The sequence below is a fragment of the Tenrec ecaudatus genome, chromosome 6 (assembly GCF_050624435.1).
Source record: "Tenrec ecaudatus isolate mTenEca1 chromosome 6, mTenEca1.hap1, whole genome shotgun sequence".
Lineage (NCBI taxonomy): Eukaryota > Metazoa > Chordata > Mammalia > Afrosoricida > Tenrecidae > Tenrec > Tenrec ecaudatus.
The window spans coordinates 18,327,113-18,349,697 of record NC_134535.1 but is presented as its reverse complement, the minus strand read 5'-3'; the positions used below and the strand labels follow the sequence as shown (position 1 = coordinate 18,349,697).

At 54.7% G+C, this 22,585-nt stretch overlaps 1 protein-coding gene across 1 annotated transcript; it reads left to right on the top strand.

The window, feature by feature from the left end:
• Positions 1–296: 296 nt before the first annotated feature.
• On the top strand, positions 297–15,160 carry PWP1 (PWP1 homolog, endonuclein). The gene is made up of 15 exons (XM_075551026.1): positions 297–493; positions 1,550–1,608; positions 1,902–2,086; positions 3,293–3,378; positions 4,835–4,931; positions 6,069–6,179; positions 7,650–7,777; positions 8,609–8,670; positions 9,237–9,333; positions 10,125–10,186; positions 10,778–10,889; positions 12,367–12,457; positions 12,541–12,662; positions 13,869–13,974; positions 14,798–15,160. The coding sequence occupies exons 1-15, from the start codon at positions 422–424 to the stop codon at positions 14,905–14,907; spliced, it is 1,500 nt and encodes a 499-aa protein (XP_075407141.1). The 5' UTR covers positions 297–421; the 3' UTR covers positions 14,908–15,160.
• Positions 15,161–22,585: the final 7,425 nt, after the last annotated feature.

The window sequence follows — 22,585 nt, the reverse complement described above, 5'->3', positions numbered from 1 at the left end:
CACACACGACCCGATTAAACACGTAATCTAGCAGATCTCTCTCACACACACACGACCTGATTAAACACACGTAATCTAGCAGACTTCTCTCACACACACACACACACACACACACACACGACCCGATTAAACACACGTAATCTAGCAGATCTCTCTCACACACGCTCCCCCTCCCCCATCGACGCCACCACGTGTCACCGGTCAGCCCGCCGCGTCGGCTCCGGATCGCCCCGCCCCTCTCCCCCGAGGCGCCCGCGAGTGACGTCAGAGGCGCGCCGAGGTCGAGGAGCGCCGCACGCGCCTGCGCACTGCCCAGCGAGCGGCCCCGCGTGCTTCCGGAAGCTTGTGGCTGCGCCTCGGCGGCGCGCTCGGCCCTGCGGACACAGGGGCTTTCGGACGAGCAGTCCTCGCGCCGAGGACCATGAACCGCAGCCGGCAGGTGACGTGTGTGTCCTGGGTCCGCAGCGGCGTGGCCAAGGAGACGCCGGACAAGGTGAGCGGGGCCCTGCTGCTCAGGGGGCAGGGGCGCGGCCGGTTCCAGCGCCTCCGGGCAGCTGCGCCGCGAGCACGGGACCTCCGTGGGGCTGCCTGGCTGGTGGTCGCGGCTCCGGCCCAAGGGCCTCGCGCGGGAACTCCCCCGACCAGAGCGACCCCACAGCCTCTTCTCCACACCCACCCCCGGGCCGCCTCGGGCTCACAGCAGCGGGCGCCCCCACGTGCTTTACCGCTCTGAGCGCCGGCTGTCCGAGGAGCACACGGGGTGACAGCAGTCGCGGAGAAGCAGCGGGTGTGGAAACGTCACTTTGTTGACGCCGGGAGCGAAATCCGGAATTTCTCGCCCAAATGCCAGCGACGTGGGGAGTGGGAGCTAAATGGGACACGTGAGGCGTGGATTAAGATGACTTAAGAGGCATTTAAGTTCGTGCCTGGGGATGTCACTTAAGCAGAAGACAGATTTGCTTGCTGGACGATTTGATGGGCATGCATGTATACGAGGGTGCTTTGAAGCAGTTTCCAGTGAAAGGTATCTTAGTAATTAGAAGGAATTGTGAAAGTGCCCGTTTTCCTTGAAATTAGCGTCTCTGTGGATGCCTGCAAGGAACCCTGGCAGTGTAGTGGGCTAGATTGGGCTGCTAACCACAAGGTCAGCAGTTCAAACACACCAGCTGCTCTACAGGGGAACCATGAGACTTTTTGCTCCTATGTAGAGTTACAACCCCGGAAACTCTATGGAGCAGTTGGGGTCACCTCACCAATAGTTGATGTTAACGTCTTACGCCCCATGAAGTTATGCTCTACTTTGTTCGCAAGCTTCCTGGTAGTTCTGAGACTCCTGATGGTCTTTTTAAACCCATCGGCCTGTGCGAGAGGCAGGACTTGCCAGGGTGGCAGCTGTTTCCAGCTCTCGCACAGCTGTGTGTGGTCTTAGCACTGTCCCACCACTCCTGGTGGGAGAAGCTCTTTAGCGTTTTGCCTTCCTTGGCCCGGTTCCACCTCCCACAGGTTTTCCGGGACATTGAAATCTCAGCCCGTGTGTGCTCTCTCCTAGGTCGAGCTAAGTAAAGAAGAAGTAAAACGTCTCATCAACGAAGCCAAGGAGAAGCTGCAGTAAGTTTGGGACAACTGAAGGGCTCTCGTGGGGCTGCTGACCACAGGGTGGGCAGTTTGAAACCACCAGCCGCTCTGCAGAAGAAAGAACTCTACTCCCCTCAGTTACAGTCCGGGAGACTCACAAGGGCAGTCTGTCCTGCCCTACAGGGCACTGTGAGTCGGCATCGGCTCGATGCCAGTGGGTTTGGTTTGGGGGTGACTGCTCTCTGGGTCCAGCTCCAGATGGAACGTGTCTCTGATAATGCTGCCGAAGTGGTCTTGTGATGGAACGGTGGGTTTCTTCCCCCCAGAGAAGAAGGTGACAGCGATGAAGAGGAGACCGGCCAGCCTTCAGAGGACGGTGTGCAGAGTGGGCGCACCCAGGCTCCGCCCGGGGAGCCCCCGGAGGACGGCGACCCAGAGGCTGACAGACTGCTGGCCGATGACGAGCTGGCTGAGTACGACTTAGACAGATACGATGAAGAGAGCGACCCAGGTGGGAGTCTGCCTTCTTCCTGGAGTCCAGCCCCGTGTGCAGTGGTTCCTGTGGGCGCTCCTCGGAGACACTCTTGTCCCTTCCGGTCAATTGCTCCTTGGGCAGAGCACCCGCTTCCTAAACTGGATTAGAAAATAAGCCCTGAGTTCCCGACCCTAGCAGGGTACCGGGCATGTACGGCATGTGCAGTCTCTGCCCGGCGTGGGTTATCTTTGGTTTTTTAAAAATTATTGGGAGCTCTCGCGGATATTATAACAGTCCATAATTCAATTAGTTCAAGTATAATTGTACAATTGCTACCACCATCAGTATCAAAACATTTCCTTTCTTCTTGAACTCTTTGATTTCAGCTCACCTTTATTTCCCCCACCACCACCCCTGCTCCAGGTTGTCTTTGGACTTGAGTGACTTTCTTTGCCTCAGCCACGGTGATTTTTATTTGGCATGTGAGCAGTGTTTGGAGACCCTGTGGTTGACAGTAATTAGAAAAGAGGACCATGGGTGTGCCCCGTTACTCTAGAACAGGGGTCAGCAACCTGCCCCTCCCAACAGTTATTCGACAGTCATGAATGTACTTTTCTAAACAAAGGAAATCCTCTTCTCTGAATCATCACTCTGTTGTCATTTTCCATTGTACTTGAAGCCGCACGTGGCTCAGGAGCCGCAGTCTGCCGACCCCTGCTCCAGAAGAAGAGCCGTGTTTAAAAACAATCCACTTTCAAATCGCTCACGGGGAACAGGTGTAAGCGTGGCTCCGTAAGGTACATCGGCGTGCCAGCAGTGGGAGACATGTTGCGATGCAGAAAGCGGCTTAGTTAGCTCGGCGTGTCTCCGTTTTGTACGACCGGACAACCCGGATCCGTTCTGTGTTGATGTTACTTTCAGGGTCATTTTCTTTCTTGGTGCTCAAGGCCACCGCTCTTTCAAATCATGGAAACGGGCAGGCTAGGGAGGCAGGGGAGTGTGGCTGTTACCTGGGAACGAGATGTCACGGTTTGACTTCATTCATTCGTTGGAAGAGTTGTGAGTTCCAGGGTGTCTGCTGTGCACTCGTGCGTGTTTCCCTCCACGGTTTCCTTTCCCGCGTTCGGCTGACCCCAAGACTTTTGGGTGTATCTGAGTTTAAAGAGGAGAGGAACTGCCGTAGGAGAGTGCTCATGCCAAATGACCGTTGGCTTCCTCTCAGTCTGTGCATTCTTCTCCTAGAGGCTGAGACGCTGGGTGCATCTCTCCTGGGCCTGACCGTCTATGGGAGCAACGATCAGGACCCGTATGTTACTCTGAAAGATACGGCAAGTGTTTGCGTGGCTTTTCTGGTTTTGCTCCTCCGTGTGTGAGAAACCTGGCCGTTCTTCCCAAAGTGAAATGTAGACCTGCCATCTCAGCCCCAAACCCACTGCCAGCACTTCCATTCCAACTCTTCGCCACCCGACAGAGGATATTCAAGGCTGTACACCTTTCTGGGAGCCAAGAGCCTCCTCTTTCTCCCTTGGTGAGGCTAGTGGATGTGAACCGCTGCCCTTGCTGTTAGCAGCCCAGTGCCTAACCCACAGCACCAGCAGGACTACATGTGACCCAGCAATTCGGTTCTTAGGTACACAACTGAAAGACCTGAAAGCAAGAGCTCAAACAGAAATGTGGACACTGTAGGCTCCCAAACCTATTTGGCCGACCACCTCCTTTTCAGAGAAAAAGAAATTACTCCGCGCCCCCTGGCCATGCATCTAGGACAGAGTGTAGGTGTCTGCTTCTGCAGCCCCCTGGATAAGGGGCCCATCAGGCCGCTCTCATTGCTCTAGTTCCGGCGCCCCGCAGGGGTGGGGCGGTATCACCCACTTTGGGAAGCATGGCTGGACACCAGTGTTCATAGCAGTACCCCGCGAGAGATGAATAGACAAGCAAGATGTAGCATGTGAGGGCATGTCGAAAGGTATCACTATCTGGATGCCAGTTCATGTCTGCAGAACATGTTTACTCTGAACAAAACATGTTTACACGTGTGTCTGACCAGGGATGGCAGCAGACAGGTTCTGTGCTCATGCAGTGGTCTCGATCTCCTGAAGATGCCTTCAAAGCTATTGGGAGGGCCAGTGAAACGCTAGGAGAGATCAGCTAAGAACCTTATAGAGACTTTGGGGGGGCGGGTGCAGAGGACTCCAGCATGATAATCTTGATAGATTTTCTCAAAGGACACATTTTTAATTTCCCATCACAATAGTGCGCTGCTCATTCGAGGTAGCAAGCATTGTCCTTCAAGCATTGAGACATCTCTCCCCGTCCACCCTGCCTCCCTGGTTTGCCCACCCACCCCCGACTTTGCTCCCCAAACACAAAGAACATTGGCATTGAGCACGATTCCATTCCTGTGCATGGTGCCAGGCCCACCTGTTTGGGTGTAAATTGAAGAGCGCCATTTCTCTGGGGCGAGGGGGCGAGAAACTATCTTCAAAAGTTACAGATTTAGGTGGAGAAACAATGGCTTTGCAGTGAAATATTCCTGTTTGATAAAGGTTTCTCTGCTTGTGTAGCGGTGCTCATTGGACTCACCCTGTAGATGTACCGTTGATAGTATTTGGCCCTGGAGAGGGCATTCTGCGTGCCGCCGCATGCATGAGTGTGAATGAAGGAGTCCGGCACCAGGGGCACGCGGTGTCTGATGTAGAATAGGCAAGTGCGTAGAGACGGGAGATCCATGGTTCCTTCACGGGGGAGCTGCTCCTCGCCGCTGACTGTCCCCTTTCCCCTCAGGAGCAGTATGAGCAGGACGATTTCCTGATCAAGCGCAGTGATAACCTCATCGTCTGTGGGAGAGCTGAACAGGACCAGTGCAATTTAGAGGTGCACGGTAAGTGCACTTGCTCCTGGAGAGGAAGCTGCCGTCATCGTCCCGGGTCTTGGGGCCACGTCTGACTGGACGGGGTGAGAGCCCGGGGCATCTCGTGTGAGTTGCTTATCTGGCGAAAGCCTACCCAGCAGCAGATTTCCTGGTCCGGTGTGTCAGCTCGGCGCCTGGGTTTTGCGTGGAAGTAGGACACCTGGAGTGCTAACGGTGGTGGTGGTGGTGATGCACCTGTGCGTGTGCCAGTCTCCTGGGGCTGCGGGTGTGAGCTCACGGGTGCAGGTCATCACAGAGGGCCTTCGTGGTTGAGATTTGCACAGGGTCTGCCAAGTACGCAGACCATGCCTATGCGAGAACCCTCGCAGAACAGCATTCTAAAGCTGATCTGGAATAGGGAAGAGAGAGCCCATGTTAACTCAGCGTCGTTTCTGTTACTGTGGAAACCGCGTGCTCTGGATGCGGTTGGGGTTTGAGCAGGCTTTCCCCAGGCGCAGTGATTGGCAGACTAGCTGCTCCCTGGAACAGAGCTCCAAAGAGTTCAAATAACAATGCTTAGCCTATCGTGGGCCCCTAGCTCAGTAAAACTAATCGGGGAGAGCCAGGACTGCCCCCAGTTCTTGGGGATCTTACTGATTTCACTGTGGACTTTTTGAAAGACTGGCCACTGACTTTGAGAACATTTCCGCACTCTGATGTTCTACCTGTCCGTGGTAAAGAGCTGGTGTGCGTTTTGGGAAAATATTAAAGGAGAGTGGTTTCGAACAAGCACTTAGATTTCCCCGCGTGGATTCTTTAAGATAGCCGTTTTGCTGGGGACACGTGGGGCGGGGGGCGAGGGGGGGGTTGTTCAGACCAGTAGCAGTCAGTTTTCCGTGATGTTCAGGTTCCCCTTTGGGGCAGGCCAGGTGATGGAATACATGAGGGAGCTTCAGAAGCTTGTGGAACTTGGACCAGAGATATTTCCAGGAACTTCCTGATGCCCCTCGTATTTCACACGCAAAAGCGTCCCCTTGTTATGCCATGTGGCCACACTGGGCATCGTGCCTCCCTTCCATTCGATGGGGAGAGTGTTCATTTGAAGGGGGTGCGACTTGGAGTGGCTGCTACTCTGTTACAATGACGTCCTTTCCCTCATCTTTGCAGTCTACAATCAAGAAGAAGAGTCCTTTTACGTCCACCATGACATCATCTTGTCTGCGTATCCTCTCAGTGTGGAGTGGCTGAATTTTGATCCTAGCCCAGATGATGCTACTGGTACTGAGGGGTCAAGGTCGGGCCTTCCCAAACCCCACGAGCTTTAGGTGCACGTGTCAGTGTTGGCAGAGTGCTTGTCGGTGTCGTATGAGGTCACTTGTTAGACTTAGGACGTTACAGTGCCACAGTTCTTACAGCTCTTGTCACACACAGCCCATACATAGTGTATCCGTTTTGTCAGACACACCTGTACATATGTTGTCATCATCTTTTTCAAAACATTCTCTTTGTACGTGAGCCCCTGGCATCAGCTCCTCATTTTCCCCCGCCCTCCCCCACCTTCCTTCCCCCATGCTCCCTTGAATAATTTATATATATATATGTATATATAATATACATATATATTATATACTTTTTTTTTTCATGCCTTACACTAACTGCTGTCCCATTTCACCCGCTTTTCTGCTATCCATCCCCCTGGGATGGGGGGGTGGGGCACATGTCGATCATGTGACATGATCATCACATGACACATACTAATATCACTGCTCAGTGACACAGTTATTGAAACAGAACCAACAAACCAAATCGCTGCCTTCGAGTGGATGCCGACTCTTGGCCGCCCCACAGGACAGGGTCGAACTTCCCCTGTGCGTGTCCTAGGCTGTAGCTGCTTATGGGAGTGGAAAGCCCCGACTGCCACGCTCAGAGCTGCTGCTGGTTTCGAACTCCCGAAACCAGCCCTTAATGGTGTGGGGCCTTGACGTCTTCAGGCTGGGCAGGGCTGAGAGCACGTTGGCTGCGGGATGGACTGGCATTCCCATAAATACCCGGTCTAGAATGATGTGGCCTCGCTCACAAACTTCAGGCAAAATCCGAGTGAAGAGGCATGCCACGTAACAGCTTTAGAACAAGTCAGATGTGCGTGTGCGCCCATGTCCGTCCTTTCAGTGGCTCTTCCTCACGGGGCTGCGAGTGAGGATACCATCCTTCACAGCCTGCTGACCCTCCCTCACAGAGCCGCGTGGAGGAGGGGATGGGTTATCCCACTAAAGACAGGAGGCCCGTGGTCCAGCACCTCGGTAGTGACATCATCGGGAGCTGGCTGTGGTGGTTGCCAGGTGCTGGCAAGTTGATTCCTGGCAGCGTGACAGTGAGCTGCCCTGTAAGACTGTCTAGGCTTCAGTCACCAGGCGCTGTCTCCCACTAATGGCTTCGAACTGCCAGCCATTTGATTCGCCGCAGCCAGCCCATCCAACTGTTGAGCGATTCGCTCCATTTTAACATCATTCCGGGGTTCACGGCCTTGTGGAAGCTTGAGGAGCTCCCCCAGAGTTACTGCTCGTCTGTCCTGCAGTGTCCTGCACTTGAGCAGGAGCCACCAGTGTCTGACCTTGCCGTGTGTGTGTGTGTGTGTGTGTGTGTGTGTGTGTGTGTGTGAGAGAGAGAGAGAGAGAGGTGGGGGGAGGGAGAGGGAGAGCGCGCACGCACGCACGCACAAGGAAATAACTGCCTTGCTTCTTCCCGCAGGAAACTACATCGCTGTGGGAAGCATGAACCCCGTGATCGAAGTGTGGGACCTCGATATCGTGGACTCGCTAGAGCCGGTCTTCACGCTTGGAAGTAAGCGATCCAAGAAGAAGAAGAAAGGAAGGAAGGTCAGTAGCTTCGCTGACGTAGCTAAGCTCTCAGACGAGCGGACATCAGCTAATCGGGTGGAGGTGAGGCAGCAGCGACCAGCCAAGTGCCTCCTTCGTTCCCACCTGACGGGTGAGCCGGTCGTTGAGAAGCGACTGGAGTTACTTTAGGGTCAGCGCTAGCCCGGGGCAAAGAGGACTAATGGGGAAAGTCCTCCCGGAGCAGCTACTTGGTCTCCCACGGAGCAGATGACTCGGGCCACGTCCCCACTCCTGCAGCGGGCTGGTCACGTAACCTGAGGGATCTGCACTTGCCCTGTCCAACACCGCGTCTTCAGGAGCTCTGTACACCGTCCTTCATAAACCTAACAGTGAAATGTAAAGAAGCAGAGTAACTTTTTAATTAAATATTTTTATTGGGGGAGCAGAGTAATTTTTGACAAGCACTTACCATTCCTAAATAGCAGTTCTCATTCTTAAGTGTTTCTTTTGTGGATGGTCCTCCATTACTTAAAATCAGCTAATCCTTTAAAAGATAAAATGCTAGGCACATAGGACCTTTGAAATTTCTATTTAACTTAGTATTTTCAGTTCGAAATGTCTATGGGTTAATTGCTGTGGCTTCTGAAGCTTTGTTTTAGGGGATGGGTGTGTGGCGGGAGTGGAAATGTTGAACTTCTAGATTGCAGCAGTTAGTTTCAGAACGACTAGAGTCTTCTCTGTCAAACTGGGTCTCCCGGGAGTCTGAACTAGAAGGAAACTGCATGCTTTTTCAAGACTCACTGACGTGGTGGGGAGGGGCGTGGTGGTGGCAGGATGGGACTTGAAAGTCACAAAGGACCATGATTTCAGGTGTCCTCAGCAGAAGGCCACACAGATGCCGTCCTTGACCTGTCCTGGAACAAGCTCGTCAGGTAAGGGAGGTGCAGGTGAAGGGCCGTACAAGAGGGGCTGTGGAAAGTCAGCAGCAGACTAAACAGAGGGACTTTTTCTGGGCCCCATGACAGCACCACATGTCACCGTGACTGTAACTTTGTAGTAAGCGTTGACCTTGGGAAGTGAGTTTTCCAACCTTTTATTTTTCAAGAGTATTTGGGGCCCTTGCATTTCCTTAAGAATTTCAAGGCCCATTTGGGCGCTTGGGGTACTTGAAAAGGATTGGTTGAATATGCCAATTAATCTGTAGCTCCATCGTTCAAAGTCTTTCAATTCACGAACATGGAACGTATTCCTATTGGTGTGAACTTCTTTGAGGTCTTTCAGAAAGCCTTTGTAGTTGTCAGCACACACGTCTTGTCCCCTCCCTAAGTAACCTACTCTGTTTGATGCTACTATAGATGGGATTTCTCTCTGGCATTTAATGCTATTGTTTTTTTTTTCAACTGGGCAAATGAAAACTTTATTGTTTGTGTAACAGTGTTTTATGTTTAATGCTGCCAATTGTTTAAGAAGGTTCCCTGACATCTCTTCCCCTACTCAGGAATGTGCTGGCCAGTGCGTCGGCGGACAGCACCGTGATCCTGTGGGACATGACCGTGGGGAAGCCAGCAGCCAGCCTGGCAGTGCACACAGACAAGGTACAGTGGACAAGTGGGCGGAGGGGATTCTAAAACGGAGATGGGTACTGGCTAAGACAGGCCCCGACATGACTCTTCCTGGTTCTGGTTTACATAGTGTTTCCCATGGTACCTTACTGAGCCCGTAAACACCCAGTGGAGGAGACAGGCAGAGCGCAGATAGGAGCGAGTCCCTTGGTGAAACTGAATGTGTGCGTAGGTCGGAAAGGCTAGGTGCAGCTGCTGTTGAACCTCAGGTGGTCAAGCTTTGGTCTTAGTACGTAGCGGACCTTGCCATTCCCTGCAGCCGAGACATTAAGGAAACTGCAGAGACTCGGGGATGCGTTTCCCTTAAGAACTATGTGCCGCCCACTCATGCAGGGACCTCAGTGTGTCTAGTAGGCCCTCCACGGGGCTGGCTGGTCAGCGTGAGGGTGGATGAGGCGTCCTTCCTCACCCAGGGGCTGCCTGCTGCAGGGCAGCAGAAATGGCTGCGGACCGCACGAGTGGGGTGTTAGCCAGGGTTAGGGAAAGGGGTGGTGCCGTCTACCACCTGGTGAGGTGACAGAACTCCTGGGGAGCTGCAAGCCAGTGTGCCCTGGGGGCCTTTGGGCACATGCACCGGACCACCCAGCCTAGCAGCCGCTGTGTCTTCGGGGCATGGTGGTCTACCGGGCAGCATTCCAGAAGGGCTCCCTGACCGCAGGCCCGCGTGTCTGGAAAGGTCCTGCACGTCATCGGGAAGCTCGTGTGATGGCCCTGGTGCTGGGCACACCCACACGCCACCCGTTCACCTCTGCTTCCTCCTGTAGGTGCAGACCCTGCAGTTCCACCCCTTTGAAGCTCAGACCCTGATTTCTGGATCCTACGATAAGTGAGGGCCCTCCCTCACCCCAGGGGCCATGCGGGTGGGGTGTGTGGTGGGGATGCATCCTCCAGGTTCAGGGGAACAGGAGTGCCCGTGTCTCCTTTGCTTTGGTCCTCCATTGGCAAAGGGATGTGTTGCTGTCATCACGGGACCTGGGTGCTGCTTGGACGCAGTGCCCTGATACAGACCACTCCAAAATGCACTCCAGAAACCCAGCCAGACGGGTGCCGTCCAGTCGGCCCAAAGCCGGTGTCGGCTGTGGCTGCTGATCAGACTTGTCTAGCCTGTGCCGGGACCTCGGAGCCCGGTCTGAAGCCCAGGAGTGAGACCCAGGCTCTCCAGGGTTAGGCGCAATGCCAGCGCATGCACGCCCGCTTCTCAGAGCCACGTGTGCACGCAGAGCCACCAGGGCCTTCTTGTGACCAGGGCCGAGTTCACCAGCGTGTGCAGCTCTCCCCTCTGCTGTTCCGCTTCAGAACCTTCCAGCAGACTGCCTCTGATCTTCCTGCTAGTGTTTTAGCATTTGAGCCCCATTTACAGAAAGGGACGCACCCTCAGAGGAGTGGGCTCTGCAACCCTGCCTGTCCCCCGTGCCAGGTCCGTGGCCCTGTATGACTGCCGCAGTCCAGATGAGAGCCACCGCATGTGGCGCTTCAGCGGGCAGGTGGAGCGGGGGACCTGGAATCACTTTTCGCCGTATCATTTTCTGGTAAGAGCTCGCGTGTCGCCCCCCACTCTTCTCCACGTTTCTAACGGCTTGCTCTCTCTGGGTGCTAATGGAGGCTCACAGCCAAGCCAGACTCTGTCCTAACGGGCCAGCGGTTGGGTTTTCAGCCTGTGAACTAGCAAGGACGGAGCTGGGAGGGGAGCAGTGTGTCAGCCACAAAAATACAGTGTGTCCTCACCTGCCTGGCCCACGCTCCGCTCACTTCCAGTCCCTGCCCTGCGTGCCACGTTTCGCGGTACCCATCTGTGTGTGGTACTTCACTGCCGTGAGCTGTGGGGGGTTGCCGTTGGTTGGGGGCCGTGAGCAAGCTTTGCATTTTGACGGCCGTGCCAGTCTAAGGAGACGATTCCCTCTTAGGTGGAGCACTAGCTGCTCCCCAGCACTGTGGCCTGGGCAGGAAAGCGCCATTCTTTAATGGCCCTCACAAGTCCCAGAGACGGACAGACGGACGGCAGCCCCTCTGGGCAGCCTCCCAGAGGAAGCACTCACACCTCCGATCCCTGGAGAGTTCCTCCCAAGAGCTTTTCTACTCCTGTTCAGTGGCAGAAACCCACGGGGGCAGCTCGACCCCGTCCTCCAGGACCACGCGGAGTGAGAACTGCAGGAATGGGGGTGAGCTGGAGCCAGGTGTCCAGAGGGCCCGACAGGGCTTGGACAGTGCCCTCTGACTCACACACACACACACACACACACACACACACACACACACTCACACACTCACACACACACTCTCTCTCAAACCCTCTCTCTCCCCCCCCCTCTCTCCCCCCCTCTCCCTCTCTCTCTCCCTCTCCCTCTCCCTCTCCTCCCTTACTCGCTGCCCTCTGTGATTGATCCAGACGCCACAACTTTTTCGGGGCATAGGGAGCTATTTCAATAAAATGGTCCGACTCCTCCCTGCCTGCCTTCCCAAGTTCCCGTCTGCAGCCGTCCTCAGCTGTACTCGCTCCTGCAGGCTGCTAACAGGCTCCAGTCTCTTCCTCCCTCCAGTGACTGTCAGCCCCCCCTTGCTTCCAAGTGTAGCGGCTCTCCAGGGCCTGCCCTCCTTCCCGCCTCACGGTTGCCTCTGCCATGGCCGTGACAGTGCGGATCCTTCCTAGTTCCAGAAGCTTCCCTGGCATTCTCTTCCCACACCCCCCACCCCCACCCTCTCACCTCCGGCCCCTGATGAACCCTGTCCTTGTCTAATGCCCTGGAGGTCGGTGTCTAGGCGAAGACTGGCCTCCCACTGTGCCCTCTGCCCCACTTGGCATCGCTCCTCCCTCAGGAAGCCACACACCCCTATACAGCACCCTGCAGGCTCACCCGCTGCCCACGCCCGGGTCAGCTGATTCAAAACTAGACTGCCTGTCCATGTCAGGCCGACCCCAGAGGCACTGCCCAGCCGGCTGCACTCAGTGTGCACAGTGGGTCAGGCTGGGGCCCGGTGTAGCCTGACCTTGCCCGTCTCTCCCTGGAGGTCAGCACAGAGGACGGCTTCGTGTACAACCTGGACGCACGTTGCGACAAGCCTGTCTTCACCCTGAACGCTCACAATGCTGAGATCTCAGGTGAGGGGGAGGGCCTGGGCCCGGTGGCTCTGGGGGGTGGAGCCCTGCCTCTGGCTCCTCCCAACTGCGTGCTAGTCCTGCAGGGCTGGAGCTGAGCAGTCAGGTCAAGGGCTGCCTGGTGACTTCTTCAGCCGACAAGCACGTGAAGATTTGGGACATCCTGGGGGACAGGCCCAGTCTGGTCCACTCGAGGGACATGAAAATGGTAAGAACTGCCGGCGCCCCACGTTTTCTGTTTGTTGTGTTTCCGCCTGGATGACCGTTCTCCAGGGACCACTGCGCTAAAGAACCTGAATTTGTTGGGGAAAGGTAGTTCGATTCGGGCATGGTCAAATTTGGTGGGAGATTTAGGTCGTTTCCCTCCCCACCCCATCCCCTTTCTTTAATGACATAAGACAGTTATGGGGGGAAATCAATGACTTCCTTTTTGCAAACACTGATGAAGGGTGGCTTGGTGGGTGAGGCACTGGGCTGTGAATCAGCTGCTGTGTGAGGACGATGACGCCCTCTGCCCCAGTGGAGAGTCACAGCTCTGCTCTGTCCTTAGAGCTGGCTTTCGGGTGGGGGTGGGGGTCAGTCAGAGAGAGAATGGAAGAGAATAAGCCTAGAGGACAGGAGTGGGTTTCCTAAGCCAAAGTGGGTCCAGTGACCGCCCCCCTGGCCCGTCGCAGGGAACCTTGAACCTCGGGCACCGTGACTGTCATATGGGCAGGTTATGTAGAGCTGTTGTTCCGGGCCGTTCCTCACGGGAGCTCTTTGTATAAGCTCCGTGACAAGGTGAGTGCTTCACAGCGGTGACGAGTAATTTTAGGGAGTGATTCTGAGGGAGCGGTTTCAGAAGCAGATTCTGCTTGTGTGTTTTCCCATCTGAAAGTCTAGCACTTTGTAACGCAAATGAGTCGTCGAGTTTCCTCTTGTTCACGTCTCCAGCCACGCTCCTGAATCCTCTCGGGAGGTTGGCATGTTGGCCCTCCCAGAACCACCTGGGAGAAGAGCCCTGTCAGCTTCAGACTGGCCAGCCTGGCCCCCGGCTCCGGGTCCGTGGCCTGTCACGTGGAGCTGCTGCATCATGGGAACCGACATGGGCTCACACGTATTCTCTCGTGGTGGATGTGGCTTTGCTTTTTAAAAGAATGAACTAGAAGTTTTAAAATGTACTGTACAGCGCCCTCTTGCCTGCCCACTCCTTGCCCGAGCGGAGAACTGAAATAGCGGTGATGCTCAGCAGGACTTGTGGGGCCTCACGTCCTCACGGAGGGGCCATCTCACCCGGCCGGCAGCGCCATGCCCTGGGCTCGGGGGAGACGCCACTGAGGGTGTGGGCAAGCACTGGCCCGCAGCCCTCGTACACGCACAGGGACCTAGATGTGGGGGCAGGTGCTCACCCCCAGCTCCGGCTCTTCCCCTCCAGGGTGTGCTCTTCTGTGCTGCCTGCTGCCCCGAGCTACCGTTCGTGTACGCCTTCGGAGGCCAGAAGGAGGGGCTCCGCGTCTGGGACATCAGTACAGTCTCCTCAGGTAAGGACCCCGGCTTCCCACTTGCCCTGAGTGAGTTCTAAAAGGGTCCCCCATAAGGTGCGACTTGAGGACAAGCCTGGGGCAAGGGGGTCAGCGCCCACCCCGTAGCATCCTCTGGCCAGGAAACGCATCCCATATCTTTGGAAATGTTCGAGCTCGTAAATGAAGTTGTCTTCTCATTTTAAGTGTAATTCACTTTTTAAAGTATTTATGATGAAGTTTGAATCTTAAAAGATTGTTTTTGGAAAGTTGAAATGCAGCCTGGCTTCCAAGAATGACCCACCTCTCTGCAGTTACCAGTGTGGATAAATCTGCCCCTTTTTCCACCCACCTCTGGCCCTTCCAGCTCTCCTGAGGGCGCCCACCCCCCCATGTGAGCCAGTCTGCTGTGTGTTCTTTTGAGATGGTCTGTGCCCACGGGGAATCCCCCTCCCCTGGGGAAGAAGGCACCTCCTGAGCTCTCCCCCTGGCTTCCTCTGTTGGGTACAGACCCCTGAGAGGTTCTGAATCCCGAAAGACTGTGGTCATGAAACGGGAACGGTGAGGAAGTGGGAGACAGGAGCAGCCCTGGGACTGGTTGGGACATTTGGTAGCAAAGACGGCATAAATCCAGAACCAAGAAAAAGACCTACTCCATGGTTCACTTCATCCCAACATTAACCTGGACTTCTGAGTTGATTCTGTTACTCCGTTTAGAAAATGCACCATCAGCATCTCTCCCCGGGGTGGGGTGGCATTGCTAGTGTCTCTATGTTGGTGTCATTTTCTGCTGTAAACTTCAGTTCCTGACCCGGTCGCTTCTTCCCTGTTACCTGTATTGCAGTGAATGAAGCATTTGGAAGACGGGAGAGGCTTGTGCTCGGCAGCCAGAAAAGTCCCTCTGTCAGCAGCGCACTGGGGAGCAGGAGCTCAGACCCACCCATGGAGGCTTAGCATCAAGGGGACCACTCCTGGTTTCTGGACCTCAACCCGGGCTCTTAGGACGCTGGCCCACAACAGTTCTCTGTTCAGCTGCATCGAGGGGGGCGGTGACCAAGAGGGGAAAACCTCTCCTGTCTGCCGACATCCCCCTCAGTGAGAGCAGGCCAGCCACACCCCTCACGCCCGCCTTCCCGTTTGCCACTTAAGCACACGGTGCAGAGAGCACCTGCTGTGGCGAGGGCGAATAAAGGGTTTGAGGCAGTCATTCCTTCAGTGGGCCCTCTGGTGGGTCAGGTCGCGGCAGTTGGTAAGAATCTGAAGAGGAGGAAACCTGGAACCGACCGAGTGGTGATTCAGTGGCATCCCTTGCTTTTCCTCCCATGACGTTGTTACCCACGAGAAGTGGCCGGCCATTCAGCCCAGTGGGGTGCCGTGTGCTCATGGGTGGCTGAGTCGGGAGGGAAGTCTGCTCTGGGTGAGTGTGAAAATGAGACTGGAGGCCTTAGCCTGGTTTCTTAGAATGAACCCCAACTTCACTGAGTAGAAGCGTTGTCGACAGGTTCATGGGCTTCTTGGGCAGTGACTTCAGCCATCCCAGTGTGAGTGCCCAGTATGCCACCCACACTGGTCATGAGCGCGGGTTCCCCAGAACCTGTCTAGAAAGAATCCCAGGCTGGAGGATGGAGTCATGGTGGTTTGGTAGCTTTGATTAGGCTCCTAATTAGATACTAGAATAAGCCCAAACCACAAACAGGGACGCTACAGGGAGGCTTCTGATAGCACGAAGCCTGCCCATCATTTTTCTGTCTGATTTAATGCCATCCAAAAGTCCCCAGATGGCGCTTTCCTGGCCTCCCAGCTCGGGTGAAAAGTGCAGGCGCCTGGAAGCAAGCAATGGGCTGAGCAGATCAGGCAGTGGGGCAGACACTGGCATGGGCTTGCAGTCCTGTTGAAGCGCGTGCCACACAAACAGCGGGGCTCCTGTCCCTCCCTCTGCAGAAGTGCGCTGCTTAAGCGTGGACAGGTCTGAGCCAGCCTCGGGGAAACGGCTGGCTGGGGCAGTGCCTCCTCCACGTGCCTCCTCCACAGGGGCAGGGTTGGAGAGAGGTCCTTCGGGTGGGACTGGAGACTGCTGCAGACTGACCATGCTGACAGTGAAAAACACTTTAGAAAGACTACCCAGGTGGAAGTAAGCACCTGCCAACTCCATCCCGGTGTGCAGAACTACAGGTGCAGGGAGTAGCAAGTCTGTACCTGGGCGGTGGGGAGCGCAGGTGCTCGAGCACCGACCCAGGTCTGCAACATGCTGACGCTGGGCAAGAGGTGGGGGTGGGGGGGTTTCAAATGACGAGCACACAGCCCACACTCTTGAGTGTTACAAGACCCTCTCACTCTGCCAGGCAAAGACCCCAGGAAAGGAAGGTGGGAGAAGGGCCCCTTCCCACTGTGTTAGGGGTATTCTCAGATTCCCCCAGCCCTCAACAGGGACCCTAGAAAGTCTAACCCAGCCGTGGAAATAACCAGAGTATTTTAAGAACTGCCATCGAGTCGATTCCAACACATAGTAATCCTAGAGAGAAGGGTAGAACTGCTTTTATGGGCCTGAAACGCCTCATCCGTGGAGCAGCTCCTGGTTTCAAACTGCTGACCTTGCTGTTCGCGGCCCAACTCATAAACCATGGCAGCGCCGGGGCTGCTCCATCCAGAGCTAGCACTGGCCTTTTGCCCTGCGTTGCTCAGGCTAACTGACTGGCTTGAGGTGACCCAATTCCAGCCGGCTCCTCGGAGGATCGGGCATGTGAACTCTGGAAGAGCTTAGTTTGTCCACCCATTCTCCAGCCAGACATGCAGCCTACATGTGTGTCCACCGAAATCACCAAGCACAATAGGAAGCGGACCCACAAAGAATTCACATACTGGGCTGGGCTTGAAAACAGCCGGCTCACACTTCGGAGGAAAGTGAACGCTGGAAAAGAACTGGGACCTCCAAAGTCCCGATGGGAATGCTCACGCTGGAAGAGAAACAGCTGAAGTTGGGAACTGGATCCTTGATAAGCTGGGCCAAGCTGAAGGGAAATGAGTGAAGCTGAGGGTCGGTCCCCTGAGTAGACGAGATCCACTGGGGCGAAAGGCGCTTAATTCTCTCGATACACATGGACCTTACATGTTACACGTGGTGCAAAATTCTCACATCGTGCAGGTGGACCCCAGGATGGGATGACTGCAATGTTCAGAGATAACAAGACTCAGAGCGTCTTACAACATCAAATCAATAAGCACAGGAAACATGGCTGGCATAACTCATGAGGGAAACAAGGACCCAATGAGAGCACTGGAGAACGGCCGTCATCAAAAGTCCAGGGACAACCTCGGTGCAGCCGTGCGGTAAGGATATAAAGCGAGGCGACCGCTGGGGAGCGCCTGAGGAAATGCCATGGCAACCACATGGCAGCTTGACCACGTGCACCAGCAAGTCCTCTAGGAGAGCGTGCCCAGGGCAAGGAGAGCAGGCACACAAGGGTGCTCACCCAAAATCCACGAGCAGCAGAGTTCCTCCACCAGCGACCCTGCATGCCCCCAAACTCGGGAAAGCTCCACCAAGCAAAGGCATAGGTGAAGAGGCTACAGATGAGAACCAAACGAAGAGGTAGACCTCCAAGGGCTGGAGAACAGTTCAGGCATCCTCGTCCTGTGCAGTCAGGACATGCCACCATCCGGGGCCACGGATGTGTGAGGGTGGGGCATATCCACCAACATGAGGAGCTTGCCTGACCTTTTAATACTTTTATTGGGCTTGACGATGTAATAATGATTACTTGATTCCTCACTTACATGTTTATAAGTGAAATCTCTTGCCCTCTTCCTACCTCTCAAGTTTGATCTCAAAGGTCCAACCCTCTAAACCCATTATTGGTCCTTTCTCTAAAGCTATCAGTGTGGTTCACTGGGGCAGTGGATTACGCATTGGGCTGCTAACTACAAGGTCAGCAGTTTGAACCCACTGGCTAGAGGGAGACAAGGCTTTTCTGTTCCTGTAAAGACTGACAGCCTTGGAATCCCACAGGGGCAGTTCCACTCTGTTGTGTAGGGTCCCCATGAGTCGGGTCAGCTAGCAGGCATGGCTGGCATCCATGACCGAGAGGTTCACTCGGACGGAAGGACTGGCAAACCACTCCCATCCAGTCTGCCTGCCAGAAAACGAGGTCATCTTTTTGATAGAACGGTTTTACTTTGGCATCGTTTACCCAAAGCATTTTAATAAACCTGCCACAAATAAAAACGAGTTGAAGTCATCACAGTCATGTTTTAGAACATTCTGACCATCCTTGAAGATCCCTGGCGTGGACTTGCGCTCGCTCTCCATTCATTCCCCATCGGCCCCACACCTAAGAACCTGCTGCCACCGACTCCCTGAAAACCAGTGGAGCACAGGTCTCCCCTGACAAGGGGCTGCCAGGAGTTGGGACCAACCTGAGGGCACTAAGACTGGCCGGGTCCAGAGGTCTGGCATGATTCACTCAGTATAAACTGTCAGACGTGATCCAGGGGCCCACCACAGACAGCAGTCATTCCTTGGTTGGAAGCTAAGACCGAGGCCAGACTACAAAAGTCCAAATGGCTAATCAGTAGATGGGTAAACAAAATGTGCCATTGCAGACTGAACTGTGCCCCCAAAAGATAGCCCCTTTCCTGTCTGCAGTGTGACCGGTTAATGAGGTCTCGCTGGAGTAGGGTGGGTCCTGGTCTGCATGCTGCCTGCCGAAAGGAGAGGGCAGAGTTGAAGACCGTTTGTCACATCGGGGAAAACAAGCCATGTTGAAATGGGTCTAACTGCCAAGAAAGTCCTGGGGCTACCAGATCCTGGAGGAGACCAGGAAGGACCTTCCCCAAGAGAGGACGGCAAATGTGGACCTGCTGAAGCCCTCACTGGCACTCCTGCCCCCGGAACTGTGAGACAATGAACTTCTGTCCCTTAAAACCCCTACTTTGATATTTCGCAATGACAGGGCGTCTACCCATTCCATTCTGCGGTAAAAAGGAACCAGCCAATGCTACAAGCTGCTCACCCACGGGGGTGGGGGGGGGCGCCTAGAAACAGGATCTCAACTGCAATGTTCACAAAAGGCAAATCTATAGAAACTGGATTTGGTTGCCTGGGAATAAAGGGTCGCCGCGAGTCAGAAATCAACCCACTGGCCGTGAATGGGGAGTGAGTGCAAATCGATGAGAGGGATCTTTTGGTTACCAAAATGTTTCAAAGATGGTTGTAATTACCGCACAACTCTTGGGTTTTGTTTTGGGCACGATTACTAAAACGTTGGGGGATCTTATGCCTTGGTCAAGTAGAGCCGTGTCCTCAAAAAGATGAGATCAAGACCTTTTCAGACTGCCCTGCATCCGAGGGAAATCCCAGTCGGGACACTGATGGTGACACGCACACCTGCGTTCCCCGAGAGCACAAGGCACAACAGATGCGAGCTACCTGCCTGCACACCAGCGGAGAATGGGCGTCCACGGGGGGTGCGCACACCGCAGTGCCACACACACACAGGGTAACCACGGGTCTGCAAAACACCTGAACGTGGGTGAACCCAGAGGACACTGCAAAGAGGCCCCTGTTGTACAAATGGCAAAACTCTCCGGGGGGCACCAGGAGTGGGAGGGGAAGGAATGGTGAGCCAGTGGATGCGGACTGACTTGGGGGATGGGGAAAGCAATGGACAGAAGACCCACGGCCATCAAGTCAATTCCCACTCACCGGGCTTGATAGGACTGTGGAGAACGTCTCCCAGGCTGCGAGGTTCTCTCAGGCTGCGAGGCCTCTGACCAGCTGGTTGGTCTGCTGCCCTTGTGAGCAGCTGAGTACGTCAACCACTGCCCCAGGGCTCCTCCATTACCATTAACCTACAGGCAGAAGGGTCCCAGGTGGGACCATGACGATGCAGAAGTGGTCAATTTGGGTAGACTTTACTATTGCTGTGTAAACCAACAGTAACTTCTTAAGGGCTTGGGACATCACATGACCCAACAACGACTAGGAGGTGGAACACCAAACCTATCAGGTAAATTAACTGGGATATCGGTGAATCCATGACCTCAAACCACCTCTGGGTCTGGGTCTGCGCTGAGAACCTCCTCGGCCCAGGAGTGCCAGGCTCTAGAGTCAGAGGTGGTGAGAAACTGGCGGCAGCTGAGGCAGCCAAACCAGGGGCCCTTGGGAGGCAGCTTGGTGGGCTTCCTGGCCCACGGAGCAAGAAACCTGAGCAATTTGGGGGCAAGGCTTACTCGCGGAGTGGGATTACACCTTGGGCACTTACCAGTGGTGCTGAAGGGCTTTATAACACTTGCCCCAGAAGGCCCCAGGTAAGGTCCAACAGCGAGACAGGAAGAAGTGATTCTGATCAAGAACTGCATCCTGAGTTGTACCTGCTCCCTCTGAGTCGTTCCTGGTCCAAGTTGTATTCTCATTTTCCCTAGTAAACCCAGGCAGGGCAGTGAATGTGGCTCCTCCAACCAGTCTGTAACTCCCACTGAATGACCCTTCCCTGACGGGTCTGGAAAGAAAGCGGGCGAAGGTACTGATTGTATGATCTGATTCGGCTGAGAGCGAGGGCAATCCTGAGTAGAAAGAGCCATTTCAGACCTGGCAAGAGGGTTTCACTACCAGCACGAGCGAAGAGCCGGGAGTGGGACGTGTCTTTCAGGACCTCGGAGACCCCGGCATATTGGACCACCTTGATCCAGGGGGCAGCTTGGACACCAGAGCCCCGGCACCAGCAGAACCAGGTGTCAGAGCATGAGACGGAACAAGTAAAGCGGAGTGCTTTGGGGCAGAAGGCTAGTTTGTGGAGTGGGTGCCTCTGGGAGCTGGGTTTGCTGATCCAGAGCTGAAACATGGGTGCCTTCAGGTTGAGGCTTACTGCAGTGGCAGGGCTTTAGCCAGTCATGAGCAGCCCTGGAAGAACTTTTGTCTCACGTTCTGACTAAACAACTAGCGATCATTTCCACCTGCCTTGTGACCTGCCAACTCCCTTCATTAACCCCGGGGTCATGAGCGCCGAGAGTCGTGAATCGGAGAAGCTGGCTGGAAAAGGAGGGTGCTGTGCGGAGCCCAACAATCACTTAGCTTCAAGTGTGGGCTGTGAGTTCCTGTGGCCATGGCCAGAAACGACTGAACGCAGCAGAGAAGGAAAATGGAATCGGGACATTGGGTGGCCATTAAATGGTAACGTGCCTTTTCTTCTTCATTGACAAGGAATGGGAAGGTGACAGAATGGACAGCGTGGAGCACCTACCTCCTCAGTGTTGAGTGTGGTGCTGATTTGGCTTTGGGGTGGGGGGGGGTGGGAAGTCTTCCATCAGTTTTTCACTCTTCTGCCTGCAAGTTTACTCTATTTCTTTTTTTGGGGTCTTAACTTGCCTTCATCCTTCAAAGCTCTGCTTAACTACCACTTTCTCTGGGAAGTCTTCCTCTTCGCAGCCTATGTGGATGGGGACCCAGGCCATGTGCTTCGAAGGAGCAGGATTGAATCATTTTCATTTCACAGGCACTTATTCAGTAGTCTCCCTCATGGGGGCTTAGTGTGAAGTCATGTGATCGTGCCTCCTTTCTGTATTCAGAAACCCCAGTTAGATGAGATGATACACCTCTTGGTCTTTTCTGAAAGTCTTTTCCCAGCCCTCGTCACAAGTGACCGTAAGCTCAGTCTCAGCCTCTGAAGGCTTAGCGCACAAGCAAGAGGGTGAGTGGTTACTATCCACTACCAAGATGAGATCGAGGATGGCAGCCTTCGCTGTGGGTAACAACTCAGTGTGAAGAAACCCCAAACCCGCACGAGACCAATCAGAGACAGCACAACTGGAGAAGAGGTTGACACTGTCAACAATTCTGTCCTGCTGGGATCCACAATCAATGCTCCTGGAACCAGCAGTCGGGAGATCAAAGGGCGCAAAGATGTTACTTTGAGGACCAAGGTGCACCTGACTCAAACCATGGTATTTTCAGTCATCTATTCATGTGAAAATTGGACACTGACTAAGACCAAAAAAAAAAAGTGGGGGGGGGGATGCATTTGAATTAAGGTGCTGGCAAAGACACTGAAGGTACCACAGACGGTCAGGACAGACAAGACCTGTTTTTTCAGCCAGGTGATGCTGCTTAGAAGCAAGGATGGCGAGACTTCTCTCATCCTTTGTGCATTTTGTCAGGTAACGCCAGTCCCTGGAGAAGGGCACCCACGCGTGCCCAACTGCAGGGGCACAGAGAGGGGGCCGGGGGGGGGGGGCGCTCAACAAGAGGGCCTGACCACAGTGGCTCCAACGCCAGGCTCTAACATAAGGAAAATGTAAGGGTGGCCGGGACGGGGTGGTGAGTCGTTCTCTTGTGCAGAGTTGCTCTGAGTGGGACTGACGACCTGACAGCATCACTCCACTAAGCGCCCAGCGGCGTCCCACGGCCACACTAACGGTGGGTGGTGTGGGGGGGGGGGGTGAAGAGCAAGCACAGCACTCAGAGCAAGGAGCCTGATCTTGAATTCGAATCGAACACCTTAAAAGGGGGATTTTCACCTCCAGGGTAGTGGTGTACTGAAACTGCCAATTCCGCTGCTGCTGAGCTGGTCCTGAGTTGGGGTGGCCCGTGAGTTGGAGCGGAGCCGTGCTCACCGTGGGGTTGGCGAGCTTGGCTGTA